The sequence below is a fragment of the Petaurus breviceps genome, unplaced genomic scaffold (assembly GCF_028583685.1).
Source record: "Petaurus breviceps papuanus isolate PSGF00001 unplaced genomic scaffold, PetGlider_PUasm1.0 164, whole genome shotgun sequence".
Lineage (NCBI taxonomy): Eukaryota > Metazoa > Chordata > Mammalia > Diprotodontia > Petauridae > Petaurus > Petaurus breviceps.
Genome location: NW_027185735.1, coordinates 16,003,278 through 16,023,060, shown reverse-complemented (window position 1 = coordinate 16,023,060; position 19,783 = coordinate 16,003,278). Strand labels below are relative to the sequence as shown.

Below are 19,783 nucleotides of genomic sequence, written 5' to 3'. Positions count from 1 at the left end.
AAATATAGTCTGTCTTTTACAATATACCCACTATGGAAATGTTTTACATAGCTACACATGTACAACTTATACTAAATTGCCTATCTTCCCAGTAAGGGTGGGTGACAAGGGAGGAAGGGAATGAATCTGAAATTCAAAGTTTTAAAATCAAATGTTTAAAATATATATATAGGGGCAGCCAGGCAGCACAGCACGTAAGAGCACCGGCTCCAGTGTTGGGATGACCTGGGGATCGAATGCCGGGCTCAGACATTTAGCACCCACCCAGATACACCTGGCCATGTAACTGAGCAAGTTACGTAACCCCAATTGCTTAGGGGCGGCTAGGTGGCTCAGCGAGTAAGAGCACTGGCGTCAGTGTCGGGATGACCTGGGGATCAAATCTGGGCTCAGATAGTCAGCACCACACCCAGAAATAACTGGCTGTGTAACCTTGAGCAAGTTACTTAACCCCGATTGCTTTAAAAATATATATATATATGTATACTATTATTAATATTATTTTACATGTAACTGGGAAAGTTGAAGGGAATATGGGAGAAGATATGGAAGACAGCAGATTGGAGAGAGGGGATATTCAGTGGGATTGCTATTTTGAGGCGGTGGGTAGGGGAAAAACGGGGAGAAAATTTGTAACTCAAAATGTGGTGGAAATCAAGGATGTAAACCAGAAGTTAATAAAGCATTTGATTTGGAAAAAAAAAAAAAGAATTACCAGACTGTCTGAAAACCATTAAAAAAAAAAAAAAAAGAGCCTTGACAGCATCTTTCAAGAAATTATCAAGGAACACTGCCCTAATATTCTAGAACTGGGGGGCAAAACAGAAATAATACAATCCACTGATCACTTCCTGAAAGAGATCCCCAAATGAAATCTCCCAGGGATATTATAGCGAAATCCCTGAGCTACCAGGTGAAGCAGAAAATATTGTAAACAATCAGAAAAAAATTCAAATATTGTAGAGCCACAGTCATGATAACACAACGTGTAGCAGCTTCTATATCAAAGGATTGCAGCACTTTAAATATGATATTCTGAAGGACAAAAAAAGCTGGAATTACCACCAAGAATCACCTACCTAGCAAAACTGAGTATAATCCTTGCAGGTGGAAAAACAAACATTTAATGAAATAAAGAACTTTTGAGCATTCCTGATGAAAGCCCAGAGCTGGAAAAAAACCGACTTTAAATGGATCCTGAAGAGAGCATGAACAGGTGAAGAGGAGAAAGAGATGACAAGGAGCTGGAGAGGGCCCCAGTGGACATCCCCACCTGGAGATGCTGCTTCTAGCTCTTAAAGACCTTTCTCATCACTGGGCAGTAAGAAGGAGCATACATAGACAGAGGGCAAGGACGTGAGCTGAATGTGATGGGATAAGATCTAAAAACGAACTGGGAAAGGGGGAAAGGGAGAGGTAGGATGAGGTAAACTATTTCATGTAAAAGAGGTGCAAGAGGCTTTATAATGGAGAGGAAATAAAATAGGCCACTATTTGAAAAGAAATATTCTCATTGGAATTGGCTCAAAGAAGGAATGAAATACCCACTCAGCTGGGTAGAGAAATAAGAAGGAAAGGAAGTGGATAAGAGAAAAGGGAGGGCTGGGGGTGAGGGGCCGTGCAGAAGGGAAGGGTACGATGGAGGGAAGAAAAAGGAGGGCTGATAGAAAAGAGGGCAGACATAACCGGGGAGGTAAATTTCAGAAGTAAAACACTTTTAAGAATGGACAGGGCGAAAGGAGAGAGAGTAGGATAAACAGGGGGAAAATAGAATGGAGGGTAATAACTGAAAAAAATTTATAAGTTTCTCTTTTAAGACTTCATTTGTCAAATATATAAAACTGAGTCAAATTTATAGAAATAAGAGACATTCTTCAATTAATAAAGAGCCAAAGGATATAAAGAGGCAGTTTTCAAATGAAGTAGTCAAAGCTATCATGTGAAAAAATATTCTAAATCACTATTGACTAAAGAAATGTAAATTAGCACTCTGAGCTATCATCTTACACCCATCAGTCTGGCTTACATGACAGAAAAGGAAAAATCACAAATGTTGGAAAAGATGTGGGAAAATTGAGACACTAATGCATTGCTGATGAAGCAGTATACTGGTTTAATCATTCTGTAGAGTAATTTGAAACTATGACCAAAGGGCTATAAAAACCATGCCTTTTGACCAACCACTACTACTACTAGGTCTGTATCTCAAAAAGATAAAAAGTAAAAGGCAAAAGGATCTATATGTACAAAGCAGCTCTTTTAGTGGTGGCAACGAACTGGAAATTGGAGAATGGCAGAACAAGTTACTATATATGATTGTGATGGAATAATATTATGCTATAAGAAATGACAAGCAGGAAGTTCTCAGAAAAACATGGAAAGCCTTATATGAACTGAGGCAAAGTGAAATGAACAGAAATGATAATCAAATGTCAATGACTTAGCTATTCTCAGCAAAACAATGCTCCAAGACAATTCTGAAGGATTTACAATGAAAAATGCTTTCCATCTCCAGAGAAAGAACTGATGGAAATTTAATGAAGACTGAAGCATACTTTTTCTTTACATTATTTTTCTTGGAGGTTTTTTTTTTTTTGGTCTATTTTCTTTCACAAGACTGATATGGACACTTGAGTTCATCCTTACTGGTTAAGGAGCCCCTAAGCTAGTTAGCGGCAGAATTAGGTCTGTGACTGTGGTCTTCTGACTTTGAATTTATGGCTTTATCTTGAGTGGCACTACAATCACCACATGCTGAGTGTCTCCTGTATGCAGAGCACCATTTGGGCCTCTGAGAATTCAAAGAAGCAATATGATAGTGTTCGATTTTGAGAGGCTTACTACCTGACTGAGCCAACAGGAGATATCCCTAAAAAAGATAATTAACAATATAAGGATTAGCCAAGGGCCAAATGGTAGAGGTAGTTAATGTAGTACAGATGGGGCCAGATGTGAAGGCTTTACACTTGACTTGAGAAGGGCTTTTGAGTGGGCATAGGATTTTTGATAAACAGAGAGTAGGCACAGAAACATTCTAAGATGGATGAATTATTTGAACAAAGACAAAAGACATATTTTGAGATCCATCAACAGTTCAGTTTTGCCAAAGCAGAGGAAAGGAGTGGTGGGAAATAAAGTTTGAGAGGCAGGCCCCAGATTGTACAGGGTTTTGTTGCCTAGTTCCATAGCCTTCAGGAATACCCCTCACTACACAATACCCACAACTCTCATTCTCTTCAGGGGTCCAGACTCTCTTTTCTCTCATCTTTTTAGGTTTTGAGCTGATAATCCCTTGTGAGACAGATCCACCTGATTCATTGATATAAGCCATGCTTCAGCCATGAGGAAAGAAGGAGGCTTTTCCCCAAGACAACTGTTCTATAATAATATTTGCTTCTCTCATTGAATCTAAAGATTTAGTATAATTTTCATTAAATGTGATCGTTTTCTTTCAATGAATGTACATCATTTCAGAGATCAGGGCATAATTACAGCCTTAAAAAGAAAAGCAACAAAGATGACTGTGGCCACTCTCATGGGACTGCACTGCTTGCCCCCTAGGCAATTTCTTACAAAAGACTTCTGAGTTCACCACTTCAAAATCTAGAAAGGGCTGGATCAAAAATGTTTGAAGCCATGGAATACAGAAAGTGGTATTATCTTCTATCACAAAGGAAAATGACAGAAATAATCCTGGTTTTACAAAAGTATTAGCCATGAAGATTTTTGTTATTTGGTGATTTCAGTCATGTCTGGCTCTTCAAGACCCCATTTAGGGTCTTCTTGGCAAAGATACTTGAGTGATTTGCCCTTACTTTTCCAGTTCATTTTACAGATGAGGAAACTGGTGCAAAAAGAATTAAGTGACTTGTCCAGAGTCACACAGCTAGTTGAGGCCACATTTGAATTCAGTCTTCTTGACTCCAGGTCCTGCATTCCATCCACTGTACCACCTAGGTGCCCCTACATATGAAGATACAGAGTTGGAAGTAAATTTTTTTATTCTTTTTGCAAAAGAAGTCTCCAAAGCTTTCCTCTGTTGAGTTTCCATAGTGTATATCAACATGATTAAATTCACAAAAATGATAATACCTATATCAACTTTGTAGTGATGCAGCTACTCCAAAAGGCAGGTACTCTAGTACCTCTCAAAAAAGTTAAGTCAATAAGCACTTAAGTGCCTATTATATTCCAGGCACTGTGATAAGTGCTAAGGATACCAAGAAAAGAAAAAAAAAAAAAAAGGAAAAAATTCATCCCTGCTCTCAAGGCACTCAAAGCCTAAAGGGAGAGACAACATGCAAACAACTATGTACATGAAAACTACATATACCATAAATTGGAGATAATAAACAAACAGAGGGAAGACTCCAGCACTAAGGGGGATTGAGAATGGCTTCATCTAGAAGGTGGAACTTGAAAGAAACCAGAAAATCCAGAAGATGGAGTAGAGGAAGGAAAAAATTCTGGAATGGAGGAATAGCCAATCAAAGTACATGGAATCAGGAGATGGAGTGTATCATGTGAGGAACAGCAAAGAGCTTAGAACACTGGATCACAGAGTACATGAAGAAAAAGTAGAGCATAAGAAAACAGGAAAGTCAGGAGAAGGTCAGGTTATTATGGTTTTGAATACCAAGTAGAAGGGTTAGGTAATGGTTACCATGTCAAATATACGATAATCCTTTAAAGAATGATTTCTGATACATCAAAAAGCTAAAATGAATAACCAAATTTTTGGAATTATACAAAACCTTAAAACAAATATATAACACACAACTAACTTTAAAGTTGAAAACTCAACATAAAATTCAGAGGATTAATAACAAGAATTTTTCCATATATGCCTCATCTAAAAGCCTGTTCTCTTATATTATCCTAAAATTGCTTTAAATCTACAAAACTTCGATATGCTGAAGAAGTATACAGGTACTGGAAAAGCCATTAACAAGTAGTATTGTGGTCTAGGTCTAGTTTAAAATTAGCACTTAGAATTGAAATTGAATTTTTCTAATATAGGACATTACCACAGAATCACTAGTTTATGGCTAGAAGGAACTTCATTAGTAACTGAATCCTCTCATTTTCCAGATGGGAAAATGAAGAACACAGAAGTTAACTCATTTACCCTGAGCCACTCAGCTAGTAAGTGTCTGAGGCCAGATGTAAGTGCCAGTCTTTCTGGGTCTATCCAGTACACTGCCTAGTCTTCATACTCTTGCTCTCATAATTAGATGTCTCAATCTCATGGACAATTCACAGACAGTTCTAGGCCTGGCATGGTGCCTCACATGGTTTGTTATCATCCTTCATTCTCGAAGAGGACCATAATAACATCACTATGTTAGAGAGTCAAGTTACAGTCTGTCCAGTTGTGGCTGATCAGACCAATACAAGCTCAGAATGCTCTACCACAGGTCAGGCACAAATAGTCCATGTGAACATTTGGGGTGGATTCTCTAAATTTGTGCCATCTCATGTTTCTTTTGAGCTACTTCAATTCTGCTTTGCTCATAGAGCACAGCACCTTTTTTGATGAAGGCATGCCATGCTGTGTAGTCCAATATCAGGGTCTCTCATGTCATATAAATTTCTTCAGAGAATACATATAGTAGAATCATAAGATAATAATATCTAGCTAGCATTTATATAATGCCTATGCACCAGGAAACTGTACTGAATGCCTTTTACAAGTATGTTCTCATTTGATCCTCAAAATAGTCTTGTAAAGTAGGAATTATAATTATCCCCATTTTAGAGTTGAAGAAACTGAGGCAATTAAGTGACTTGCTGAAGGTCTATGAACAAGTGTCTGAAGGTTGGATTCAAACTCAAGTTTTCCTAGTTCCAGGCCCGGCACAACAACTACCTTGAAAACTGATCACAGTTTTCAAGCTAAAAGGATACTCAGATATCATCTAGTACAATGTCTTCATTTTACCAATGAGGGAACTGAGTGAGATCTAGAAGTTAAATTTGCCAAAGGAAACACAGGTAATATCAGGAGAAGAACAGAGATTCAAGCGGAAGTCCTCTAATGCCCAATTCAGCATTCCTTCTACTGTATCAGGGCTCCTTTCATTAGGCAATTAGAAAATATTTACTGAAATTAATTAAATCCACTTGAAATCCTCACTATAATAATCCTGTGGATTCATTAGCACTAAGAAAAAAATGTCTACGAAATGACTGTTCTTCTTTGCCTTTTCTATTAAAATAGGAACGATTTTTCAAAATTTCTAATACTATGATTGTTGACATCAGTATATGAGGCTCTCTTATTTAGAAAGATCTTTTTCTTCCTTCACAGGAGTAGGTAGTGTTAATACAACAATTTTTATTTTATTGTTCACTAATGAGAAAGTAATTGCCATCAGAATCCTGCTGGGAATACAGCCTTTTGAATATAATAGGTCCAAGTACAGGTATTACTGTTTTTATAACGAATAACAGATTTATTTTGTTTCCACATTAAAAAAAAAAGTTCAAGACAAACTATGTTTTTTAACTGTGTAAACAGCCAGTAGAACCAAACTTAAGTTTCCCTTTCCATCATGGAAACGGAAGGGAAATTAATAGAATGCTGCTTTTTAAAAACTCAAAATCTTTCATTGACCTTTGTTTTTAATTTTTTTTTTAATTTTCATTGTCAGTAAGTACTATAACCCAACAAAAACAGCATTCTCTTAGCATTAAACTCTTACGAAAAGACGATTTGAAATGCATTTACAAAGAGAAATAATTTAGTTTGCCATCAACAATTTGAGAATTTAACTTATTTAATAAAGGCCTTTAGAAACACAGTTTAAAAATATTTCCTATGCTATGTTTAATTCATACAGCACATTCTATGTCAAATATAATCTAAGATAAATGTTATCATCACCCCAAACATGAATTCATTTAATATACAGCAGGGAAAACTTTCTTGTTTTGTTTAAATATTCGTGTTCCATTCTTACATTAGTCTTTCTCAAGATCAGAAAAAAATGAAAACAGAGAGTACCTTTCCTGATGACCCAAATCAAATAGAAATTCATCCACGTGTCTTTGGAGTTGACTTCCTTCTAAGTTTTTCAATTTCTTCAATTCACTCTGGAGAAAAAACCAGAGTTCCTTAGCTCCATTTTCAATCCTCCTCCTCAGTATTTCATGATCCTTCCCTAGACCTGCTATTGAAGAGCATAAGAATATCAGCATTTCCAAAACTTGGCTGAGTAGAAAATTTCAAAAATTTGTGGTAAAGCAAATATTAGGGGAAGAAAAATTAAAAGTGGTATAGTCACCAACCATCTCTAGTTTGCTTCTTGTAATTTTCTATCTGTTCTTTGGCTTTTAAAAGCTGTTCTTCTAAAGCACGTACCCTTCCTGTAGCTGGTCCCTGGTCCACGGGACCTTCTGGTATCCTAAAAGATAAGAAACAAAATACAGTCATTTAGATAATACATTCATGCAACCATACATGTTTACGTTGCTAAGAGTTATTTATTGATAATTGCAAATCACTATATCAAAGAGAACAATAGAAGCTGTCAACGAATTTTTCTCTTCTTAGGCATAGAAGAACATTGGAACAAAGTTGCAATTACAAATTACACAGAAAGTAATATCCTAACTCAGTTGTGTTCTTACAAAAGTAAGCAGAGAATCTTTTTCAACTTTCTCACTATTCCCCAAAAGTTGCTTTTACTGTCCCTCTCCCCAACTCCTAGTTTAACACATCTACTTCTCTCAGAGGTCATATACAATTCTGGATTAGCATGGACTAGTGATAGAGTACTGGATGTGAACTCAGGAAGATCTGTATTCAAATTCTGGCTCAGATATTTAGTAGCTATGTGACACTGAGTAAATCATTAATCTCTCCTGGATTCAGATAAATCTGTAAAATGAAAGTTATACTTGATAGTCTCTAAGTTCCTTCCAGCTCTAAATCTATACTTGTATGATTATTTAGTGTTTTTATCACAGAAACTTCCTTTTCACAGACAAACTTGGGGCTAAGCTGCTAACAATAAGGCCATGACAGGAGGTGAATGAATATTTGTTTCCACATTCCAAAGCATAATTTGCTTCTCCACTATTTTAGATTATTTGCATATGCAGTCCTATTCAATAGTGTGGATAACTGGGAGCTAATTGTACCAACAAAGCTAAAGTTTTATTGCACTGTTAAAATCTAATGGTCTGTTTGCGGTCAGCAGAGACAATTATTTTTGTTATCTAACTATAAACATGGTAGAAATCCAGTACTAAATTTCACATGTCTAGAGGGAACTCAATTCAAAGCTACTTTTCTAGCATAATTCCATTAACACCTGCTTTATCCCAGCTTTTGTTCTTCAGGAAATGTTGAAGAATTGTATATAAAATAATCAATTACTATTGTCAAAATGCCCTGGGACAGAAATTTGTAAAGCACATGTTATAAATGAGTCAACAGGTTAAATACTTGCCCAAGAGAACATAGAAATATGCTGAAACAGGGACACAGTCCAGTTCTTTTAAGTATAATGTAATAAGGAGAACCCAAATCAGGCTAAGAACATGATATGACCTAGAAAGAAAGGAAGACTTATAAATCATGGTAAGGTGTAAGACTGGGTGCGGCAGCCTTTCTTCACACTCCACCAACTGAAAGAGACAATGACAGCCTCGGATAAATACTTCATTTTTTCCATTTTATATATTCAACCACTCTCCAACTTTGAACTGGCACTTACTATCATATACTAATATTAAATGCCATTACCTATTCAGAATGGAGAAATGCCCAATTAAACAAAACAAAGAAGTTACTTTGCTAAGGATGGTTTTCACTTGGTGACCACTCCAAAAAAATATCATTAACCTGAGATTCCATAACAAGTTACCTTAGTATGCTACTCAATTTATTAATATAAAAAGAAAAAGTGTGTTCCAAATCCACTTAATTATTGGACAATTTGATCATTTTGCAAAAAGGATTAGGCATAAAATGTCTGTCTTTTACCACCATCATCACCATTAAGTTAAGGAATTTTTTTTATTACAATTGGTTAGAAACTTCTATGCTTCTAATCAAAAGCTTAAACACAACAAAACTCTTATAGCAATTTCAATATTTCTTACGTAGCCAAACAAGCAAAAGAACTATTAACTACCTGGACCACTTAAGAACATCTGTTCAGTAAAGCAGCTGGCTTCTTTTTTTTTTAATCAGTTAAGGCACCATTAGTGGATACATTTTATACTTTTCCTCTAAATTGGTATGCATTAGCAATGACCTGGAACAGATGCATGAATAAAAAATAACCAGCTTCCAGAAGAAAAACATATTGCTTCCTCTTTAAATCATAAGTGTCCCAGACTGCAGAAGGTACATGAAAAAGTCTTCATTTGTGTAATGATACAAGGAATGGAGCACTTAGGTGCACAATTATCCAATTTATGGCCATAAACACATATATACTCATAAATGAGGCATCTCCTAGTATACCACTATTAAAATTGTAAAAAAAAAAACAAAAACAAAAACTCAGATCTTAATCTCTTTCTGAATTGGATGGGCAGTTTCTGGAAAATGATTTGAAAGCAAAATAAAACCCATATCCCTTAAATTTATTTTTAGCAGTTGTCAGCTCTAAGACAGAGATGTCAAAATAATGGATCTGAGAACACACTTTATCGATGTAAACATGAAGACAATAGGAAGGTTACATCCAGGCTCTCTTGTTCCCTTATTTCATCATCAACCTATAGGATAACAATCAGGGACAAAATGGGCATGATTGTATTAGGTATGATCTTAGCAGTGAATTTCCACTGAGTATCTAAACCCAAACTTGCCATATATAAAATCAGACTGGACCAGTAATTTTCATTATATAACAAACCCAACCTAACTCTAGATAGGTCTATATTTCAAAAGCCATTAAAAAGTAGTACATAAGAGGACATAAACCCAAACAAGAAAAGGAAAAAGATCAGGTGTTTTTCTTCCATCTGGATATAAACTCAGTTCTTTCTAGTTCTTTCTCTGGATACACATATTTCTCTCCATCACGAGTCTTTTGGGAATGACTTATATCATTGCATTGCTGAGAAGAGTCCAGTCTATCAAAGTTGGTCATCACACATACGTTGTGTCTGTCATTGTGTACAAATTTCTCCTGGTTCTACTCTTCTCACTCAGCATCAGTTCATATAAGCTTCTCCAGGTAAATATGAAGTCCATCTGCTCCTCATTTCTTATAGCACAATAGTATTCCATAACATGCATATACCACAACTTGTTCAGCCATTCCCCAATTGATGGGCACCCCCTTAATTTCCAATTCTTTGCCACCACAAAAAGAGCTGCTATAAACATTTTTGTACATATGGGTCTTCCTCCAACTTCTATGATCTCTTTGGGATATAACCCTAGGAGTAGTATTGCTGGGTCAAAGGATATGAAAGTATTTATAGCCCTTTGGGCATAATTCCAGATTGCTCTCCAGAAAGGCTGGATCAGTTCACAACTCCACCAGCAATACATTAGTGTTCCAATTTGTCCACATCCTCTCCAGCATTTGTCATTTTCCTGTTTTGTCATCTTAGCCAATCTGACTGGTGAGATGTGGTACCTCCGAGTTGTTCTGATTTGCATTTCTCTAATCAATAGTGATTTAGAACATTTCTTCATGTGCTTATAGATATCTTTAATTTCTTTCTCTGAAAATTGCCTGTTCATATACTTTGACCATTTATCAATTGGGGAATGACTTGTATTCTTATAAATTTGACTCAATTCTCTGTATATTTTAGAAATGAGTCCTTTTTCAGAGACATAGGTTGTAAAGATTCTTTCCCAATTTCCCACCTCCCTCTTAATCTCGGTTACATTGGCTTTGGTTTTATGTCTTCTTTACCATTGTTCATCACATCTGATACAATCTGTCTTTATAACTTGATAATGTTAAAGTATTTACAGATCCTATACTTGACTATATGCCACCATGGTGGGGAGGGGAGGGAGGGAGGGGGACAAAATGTGAAAGTCAAGGAATTGAATCCTGTAAACTAAAAGTAAATAAACAAATTAATTTAAAAAAAATTTTTTTAAAAAGTAGTACATAAGATGAGGCTTATTTATTTTCTTCAAACTCTGGGGAGCATGAATCTGCCTACCTGTATAACCTGAAACTTGATGAGAGAGAGAGAGAGAGAGAGAGAGAGAGAGAGAGAGAGAGAGAGAGAGAGAGAGAGAGAGAGAGAGAGAGAGAGAGAGAAGGGGGGGGAGTGTGTATATGTTTTGAGGGGAAGGGAAATTTGGTATATTGTACAGTGATATTACTTTTTTAACATAAAATTTTTTTTTTAGGGCAATTGGGGTTAAGTGACTTGCACAGGGTCACATGGCTAGTGTGTGTGTGTGTTAAGTGTCTGAAACTAGATTTGAACTCAGGTCTTCCTGACTCCAGGGCCGGTGCTCTATTCACTGTGCCACCTAGTCACCCCCTTAACATAAATTTTTAATACTTCTCTTTTTTTCTATCACCTACATTGACCACTATATTGTTCAAATAACTATAATTATGCTCTTCTATATACAGCCTTCCTTGTATATGGCTACCCAATATGTATAATCTTTTTAAAACTTAGGGGACCTAAGCTTGGAGTGGAATATACCAAGAATCCAACTAAGTACTTTTCCCTCCATCTGGAAATTTCACTTCTGGATGGGTATTGATAGCTACTACCTTAGTCTTGTTCAACAAGAGACATCAATTGCTGGTCCATTCCCATTCAAACAGTAGAGATGATGGGACTTTATCCAGTTAAGTGTAAATGCTAGAGAAACACCAATGTTTTTCTGATTCTCAAATAAGACCGTTTATCTTTTATTCCACCTCTCTTTGGGTGTCTATTCACTACATGAGGAGTCTAGATTATTGAGGATTTCTCTAGTTACAATCAATTTTTAAGTCCCCATCTCTTTCTTTGAACATGCTTTATTTTCTGAGTCCTCATCACATAAGGCCACTAAATAATGAAGTCAGTTGCCCATAGAAACAAATAGATATGGTTACTATATTTTAGTCTTAAGATAGAATCCATAATAAATTTTAAAATACAGAATAAAACCACCTACTATGCAGCTGTGTACCTGAAGCTTCTCTCTGAGTAACAAAACTAGGTGATTTAGAAAAGGGACTTTTCAGCTTGCTTTAATCTCTATGCCACTCATTGTATATAGGGACATTTAATAAGGCCAATCAACGAATTCTAGATCTAGGCAGGGAAAGGTCCTCAGAGGATACCTATGCCAACCCCCTCATTTTATAAATGAAAAAAAGTTATTACCAGGGAAATTAAGTGACTTGTCTATGATCACACAGTGCTAAAAGTAGGATGTGAACTCAGTCAGTGCTTTCTCTTCTTGAAGGAACTCTAAACCCAAGGCTCAGCACAACATTTAGATGCCATCCTTACTGCAGGCCCTCATCAACCTCACACGGACTACTGCAATAGCATGCCTGTTGGGATGCTTGCTTCAAGTTTTTTTCTCACTCTATTCCACTCTCCACTCAACTGCCAAGGTGATCTTCCTAAGAGACCTTCCTGACCATGTCACCCTACCCCCAACTCAATAAACTCGAGGGGCTCACTATCACCACCAGAATCTAATATAAAATCCTGTTTCACTTTCAAAGCCCTGCAAAATGTTCCACGTTCCCACTTTTTTTTTTTTTTTAGTATCTTTATACCTTATACTCTACCACATATTCAAAACACTGACCTCCTTGGTGTTCTTTCCACAAGACACTCCAACTACAAACACCTGGCATTTTCACTGGCTATCCCCCAGGCCTAGAATCATCTCCATCTCATTTCCTTCAAGTCCCAGAAAAAAATCCCATCTTCTACAGGAAGCCTTTCTCATATCTTCCTTCTGTTAATAATCTCCAGTTTGTCTTGCATAGAACTTGTTTATATATAATTGCCTACATGCTGTCTCCTTCATTTCTCAGTGAGTTCCTTAAGGGCAGGTACTGTCTTTTTCTTTCTTTGTATAAGCAGGGCTTAGCACAGTGCCTGGTACATAGATGCTTAACAAATGACCAACTCACCATTTGGTGCTGACTGGAACTCCTGTTAGCCACTACTTTATTTTTTGCTCATTTGTTTGGTATCTTGTTACTAGCAAAGATAGCCAACTGCTTTTCCCTAGAGCAAGCTCATCACTCTTGGACCAGGTGCAGCAGACTTAATGGCAAGGCCCAAAAGAAGCCTGCCACTCTCAGGGCTCCCTGGCATCTACCTTTTGTTCTGCTATAGCTAATTTGGCAATGTTATTTCAAGAAAGTGCTGAAGAATGATTACAAAAAGGATTTTTTTTTTTAAACAGGGAGAAGAATGTTGGAAGACTTAGTGATATGGGATGACATCAGCTGTATAGAATACTGTTGCACAGTCACAGAACTGAAGAATTTTAGAGCTGGAAGGAATCATACAGTCCCATCCATTTTACAGTAGAAAAATGTAGGCCCAAGGATGTTAAGTAACTTGTAAAAGTTATACAACTTGTGATGGTAGTGGAAGTATTAGAAACAGTATACAATTGTATAATTCAAGTCCAAAGCCAACTCTTTTATATCAGCAGCTTTTGATTCTCTAATAAGATAATAACTTATAATATTACTTAGTAAATCCACCTTATTTATATTGTTGTTCAGTCGTTTTCAGTCCTGTCTGGGGTTTTTTGGCACAGATACTGGAATGGTTTGTTATTTCCTTCTCCAGCTCATTTTACAGATGAGAAAACCAAGGCAAACAGGGTTAAGTGACTTGACCGGGGTAACATAGCTAGGATGTGTCTGAGGCTGGATTTGAACTCAGAAATCTGAGTCTTCCTGACTCCAGGCCCAGTTGTTCGATCCATTGTATCACCTAGCTAATTACCTTATTTATAACTATAAAAATACGACAGCTTAAATGTCAGGAAACATGGCCACCACTCATGACATAAGCTATATGAAGAGAAGAGTAACACTAAGGTTACGATATATCAGACTACAAATCCAGCAACCTTCAAAACTCTTAAGGTTTTACACAATGAAATAGAAAACACTGTTTCTTTTCTCTGTCTACTTAACAAAGAAATACTTAATAAATACTACTGCTGGGGCAGCCAGGTAGCACAGCAAGTAAGAGCACCGGCTCCAGTGTCAGGATGACCTGAAGATCGAATCCCAGGCTCAGACACTTAGCACCCACCCAGAAACACCTGGCCATGTGACCTTGAGCAAGTTACTTAACCCTGATTGCCTAAAAAATAAATAAATACTACTGCTGCTAGAATTTATGAAAGCTTCTCTCCTCCCAGATTCAGAGTCATTCTACCTGTCTTGCCTTATTTATTCGCTTTACTTTTCACTGAAACAGACAGTGGCATGTTTTAGTTTTCCTATTTTACAAGAGTCAGACTGGTAGAGAGGTTAAGTGTCATAATTCATATGAGCCAAAAAGGAATACATAGTTGTGTATGATAAATACCTTCAGAAGAGCTGATTTCAAAAACCTAGGGGAAAACACAGGTACAACCTGAGCTTCTAGAAAGGAAGACAGCTCTAGTGGGATGGGATATTCAAGTATGAATCTAATGGAGAAAAGAGAGAAAACTCCTTAAGATAGAAATGGGTTTATAATAGAAATGCTCAGATTTTCAAAGTACATTCAGTTGAATTCCATTAAATTCAACAAATATATGTCAGGTGCCTACTGGGTACACATGGCACTACATTAAGCACTAACATTCATATGGCATTTCAAGATTTGTAAACTCCTCTACATATTTTATCTCATTTGATCCTCAATCACCCTAGGAAGTAAACAGTAGGCTTATCTCCATTTAACAGATGGAGAAACTGAAGCTGACTGACATTGCTCACATAGGGTCTAACACTGACCCTGGTGTCAAAAGGACCTGAGTTCAAATCTAGCCTCAGACAGTTGACACTAATTGCATGACCCTGGGCAAGTCACTTAAACCAAATAGAATGCCCTGAAAAATAATATAAAATAAAATAAATTCAGCCAGCCATAACTGGCAACCAGAACCAGAAAGGTACAAGAAAAATAAGAGGCTATTATTGTTGGTCCAAAACTCTCATGCCAGTCATCAGAGACAGACAGATAATTGCACGGTTCTTCTATCTGAAGCACTCTGAAACCAGAGTCAACTCATAGGAAACAGCTAAAGATCAGTCCTTAAGTGGGGATAAGGCAAACAGAACAAATTATTTTAATCAAGATAAGATGAAGACATTAACATTCATTCAATAGAATCCCTTACAAATAATGTGTCAACCAAATCTAATTTTCCACTTTTGACTGATCATGTGCTTTGCAATTCAGGCAGCCCAGGCTGAAGCCCAACCCTCACTAAGCCCTGATTTAGAGATTTCAAAATCTTATAGCTGGGGCATGGGACATGTCAGTGAGGGAAGACTACCAAAATGGGGCTCACCAGAGTCAGAGCAATAATTTCCCAACCAACTCAGCAGAATTGCTGAAGGATTGATTTTTTGCTCTGCTAATTCTTGCTTAATCAAACTATTCCTTTGTTTCCTGTAGCTGTAATGTAAGAGCCAGACTGCATATACGAGGCATGTGTTATAGCCAATAATGTGTTCTAGTTGGGATATATTGAGTTGGAGATCCCTCTAGGCCGTCTAGTTTGAAATATCCAACAGACAGCTGGTGATGTAGGACAGAAGCATAGAAGAGAGACTAAATAGATCTAGATATATAAATATTAAATTCATCTAAAAAAAAGACAATAATATTTGGACCCATTTGGAGTCACCAAATAAGAAAGGATAGAGTGGTGTAAGGTCTCTTGCTATGAAACCGTGTACCTCCCCCCCAACCATGGGATGTTCTTTTGTTACCAAAGGAAGAGGTCAAATGCCTCCAAACTGATCATAGGTAATAGTTTAATTAGTCATTATGAATACTTACAAACAGGGACAATCTTTGGTCTGGGGCAGTAGCCCAGCAGTTCAGTGGATCCCCACTAAAGGACCATGGTAATTTTAGAAAACAGACAAAGGGAGAAGGAACTACGGAGTGTATCACCACTGATTGGTGGATATTTTTGGTTTCCCACTTACTAATGAGCTTGGGTGTTAAGCCATTGTTAACATGCCCAACATAAGTCTGTGTATTGATCATGTACCGGTCACATATGGATCATGATATTCTTGTTTTGGCTTTCACAGGTTATAGTATCTTAAGTTTGGACTCAGTGCCTAGGTTATGACTTAGTATCTTCCACCTTTCACAGAGTTTAAGTTTTTATGGCTTTTCACTTATTACTATTTTATGTTTCTCCAATTGGGACCTCACAGAAAGAAAAGAGAACAAGGGCCAGGACAGATCTTTGGTGTATATATTCAAGTATGGGTTCAACGAAGGGGGCTGAGATGGAAAACCAAAAGACATGTAAGAGGAGAACTAATGAAGAGTGTTCAAAAGCAAACAAATAAAAACAACAAAAAAAAAAAGGAGAGAAGGGGTTCCAGGACAGGAAGGTATCTGACAATACTATGTAGTTCAAAGAAGTTAAGAGGGATGAGGACCGAGAAAAAACTATTCAATTTTTCAGTTAAGAAGTTCTCAGCAGCTTGATTAATGAGAATGGACTTGGTTGACATGCTTGACTTAATATACTTTGCAGATGAGTTTCAGCCATGAAGTCCATTCCATAGCCAATGGATGCATTTTTTTGACATCTCTAATAAGTATTCATCTCACAAACAATTACATGTTTTCAAGCATGGGACCACATTTTATCATGATTTCATTTATTTCCTTTTGAGAAAACTCATTATTGAGAAGTTCTTTATATCAATGATTATTATAATAATAGCAATAACAATAATAGTAGCTAGCACTGATAGCACTTTAGATTTGCAAAGTACTTTACATAAGTTTTCTCATTTGATACAGCAACCCTTTGAGGTAGGTGTTATTATTATCCCCATTTCACAGTTGAAGAAACTGAGGCTGAGAAATTAAGTGACTTGCCCTCCCAGCTAGTTTCAGGCAACAGCTGTTAAATTATTTGAAAACATTTATGATATCTCCTCCTAAATGCAGTATTTATTAATCAATTTATTCATATTAAATAGATGACATCTTTTTTTATTCAGTTCAGTCTGTTAATACCTTTCTGGATTCTGATTCTGTCACCCAATAATTACTATAGGAAAATTATCAAATTGTTCGTCTAAGGCACTGATAATTTTTTTTAATGTAACAGGGAAGAGAATAGGCTAAAAATGTGGAATGAAATGTGTCAAGATAGAACCCTGAAGTTTGGTGCCTTTACAGACCTTCTTCCCAGTTGACGTTATTCCACTGTAAGAGAGTGACATGGTGACCTATGCCTTTGGACTATCACTTGTGCTACTGTGTATGGCAAATGGATTGGTGTAGGATGAGGCCAGAAGCAGGGAAATGAGTGAGGAAACTGTTGAAACAAGCCTGGAGATCAGTGATGAAGGCCTGAATGAAAGGAACAGCTGTATAAATATGTGAGAGATGAGGAAGTAGAAATGACAAGGTTTGGGAATTGACTGGATATGTGGGATAAGAAAAAGGAGGAGTCAAAGGTGCAAATCTGGGTTACTGAAAGGATGACAACACCACTGGGGAAGATAAGGAAATTCAGAAGAAAGTTGGATTTTTTTCCCCTCAGAAACATGATGAGCTTTGTTTTGAACATGTTGAGTTTTAAATGCTTACAGGACATCTAGTTTGATGTGTCTCATAGACAGCTGGTGATAGCAGTACTGGAGCTTTAGGAGAGACAGTATGGCTGAATATACAAATCTGGGAGTTACCAGCATGAGCTGATAATTACTTCCATGTAAATTGATGAAATCACCAAGTAAAGAGAAAAGAGAAAGCCCAGGACAGAACCTTGGTCTATACCTATAGCTAAGGGAACAGGATGTGGATTATGACCAGTAGTGATCAGGCAGGGAAGGAGTAAGAGAGCCAGGAGATAGTAATGACACAGAAGCCCCTAGAGGAGAGAAATATTGAGGAGGAAAGGGTGGACCTTCATTTTCTGCCTTGTAATGTGGGGGAAAGGGAGTTAGCTAGATGATTTCAGAGGTCCTTTCCAACCTCTTATCATTCAATCTGCCTGACCATATCATCTTGATGTCAGGGTTTCTTTTTGGTTTTTGTTTTTTGGTATCCTCAGCACTTATCATAGGACTTGGCACATTGTGATTTAAGTCACTTCTGACTCTTTGTGGCCCCATTTGGCACATTGTAGATGCTTAATTAATAAATGCCATCTAACTCACTGATTCCATCCAAATTATATTACCTCACGACCCTTCAGCCTCTAGGCCCTGGACTTTACTGTGCCTGAAATTTTTAGGGTATATTATTGATCTAGTTCATTGGCTGTCTGTCATGTGTACTACAGATCACCCTGCTTATAAGCAGATGTAGGAGTTGCTTAGCAAAGTTCTAATGCTTGTCTATAAAATCACGAGTCCCAAATATTCATAGATTCCTAAAAAGTATAAAGATAGTGCATCACCTGCTTCCACTCCCTTTTACCTTTTAGAGCAAGTTTAGGGAAACTGGTACATGGCCTGGTTTTCATATGGGTCCATTAGCCTTACAATTAACCCTTGGGGCCATAGTTTGTTGACCCCTACTTTAGATCAATGAGAAATAGAAATCATATTAAGGACTAGAAATTCTGTAAACAGGATAATCTACTATTATAGGCCCTTCATGGGGCTATAGGACATGAGACAGTCAGAATCTATTTGTATCATTTTTTTTTTTCCAGTTAAGAGCTGTACATTTTAATACTTCATGCAAATGGTCAGTCTCCAATAAGGGCGACCGGAAGTGATTGTGAGACCCACATCCTGGGAGTTGTACCTGTGACAGTATCTTGGGCAGGGATGTGACTGGCCAAAAGTGGGCCCTGCAAAAGCCCAGAAAAATAAAGAGAAGTTTTACCACAGTTTCTGCAGCTTCCACATCTGCTTTTGTTTGTCAGTTAGAAGTGAACTGTGAGAATTAAATACTCATCTTTACATATACACAAGTTATGCTGTGAAAGCATATTGGCTTACAAATATATAAAAATACTTGTTAACTAGTTTGATAAGAAAATAATGTATAAAAGTATATAGCAAAAACATTAGTCATCTCTGACCCTGGAAAGATCAATTCCATTTGTTTATATTACATCAAAACAAAGACAACTACAGTTTGTTTTCTTGAATCCCTTATCCAGAAATACTCAAAAAGGAAGATAGATACAAATGACTGTTTGACCCCTGACCCCCTCAAATAAATGGCTGAGAAAGATCCCTAAGAAAATGAAATGTTTATGTCCAGAATGAGCCCAAGTATTTGGCCACAGAGAACACCACCATCATTAGCCATACAGCAACGACAATGGCAGGAATAGTAAGAGCCCTATAGCTGTTCTGGACACATAGAAAAAAAATACAGTAGATGGTTGGGTATTTCTGGCCACTGGAAACTGGAAGGTACAGTGATCCATGAGGTCCAAAACACCTCGTTTTTGTTAACTCATTTCAGTGGATTTAAGGCTAACTGAAGTTGAAATCAAATTTTATTCTCTTGGGCAAAAAAGTTAATTCACATTTTCTCCCAAAACAAACAAAAACCCACAACAAAACTCCCTAGGTTTTGATGTAGGATTGATGGGGGAGGGGGAGGGGTTTATGGGCGGTGCCATGGTTGTTTT

At 37.0% G+C, this 19,783-nt stretch overlaps 1 protein-coding gene across 6 annotated transcripts in view; it reads right to left on the bottom strand.

Annotated features, from left to right (window-relative positions):
- The window catches only part of FUT8 (fucosyltransferase 8), a 491,667-nt gene that overhangs the window by 166,407 nt on the left and 305,477 nt on the right, over positions 1–19,783 (bottom strand). For 5 of the 6 annotated variants that reach the window (XM_069082396.1, XM_069082394.1, XM_069082393.1 and 2 more), the window contains 2 exons: positions 7,291–7,406; positions 7,007–7,172 (listed from right to left, as the gene is read on the bottom strand). In XM_069082396.1, coding sequence (XP_068938497.1) covers positions 7,007–7,172; positions 7,291–7,406 — 282 coding nt within the window. The remainder of the gene's footprint in view (positions 1–7,006; positions 7,173–7,290; positions 7,407–19,783) is intronic. The other variant, XM_069082397.1, reaches the window with a different exon arrangement.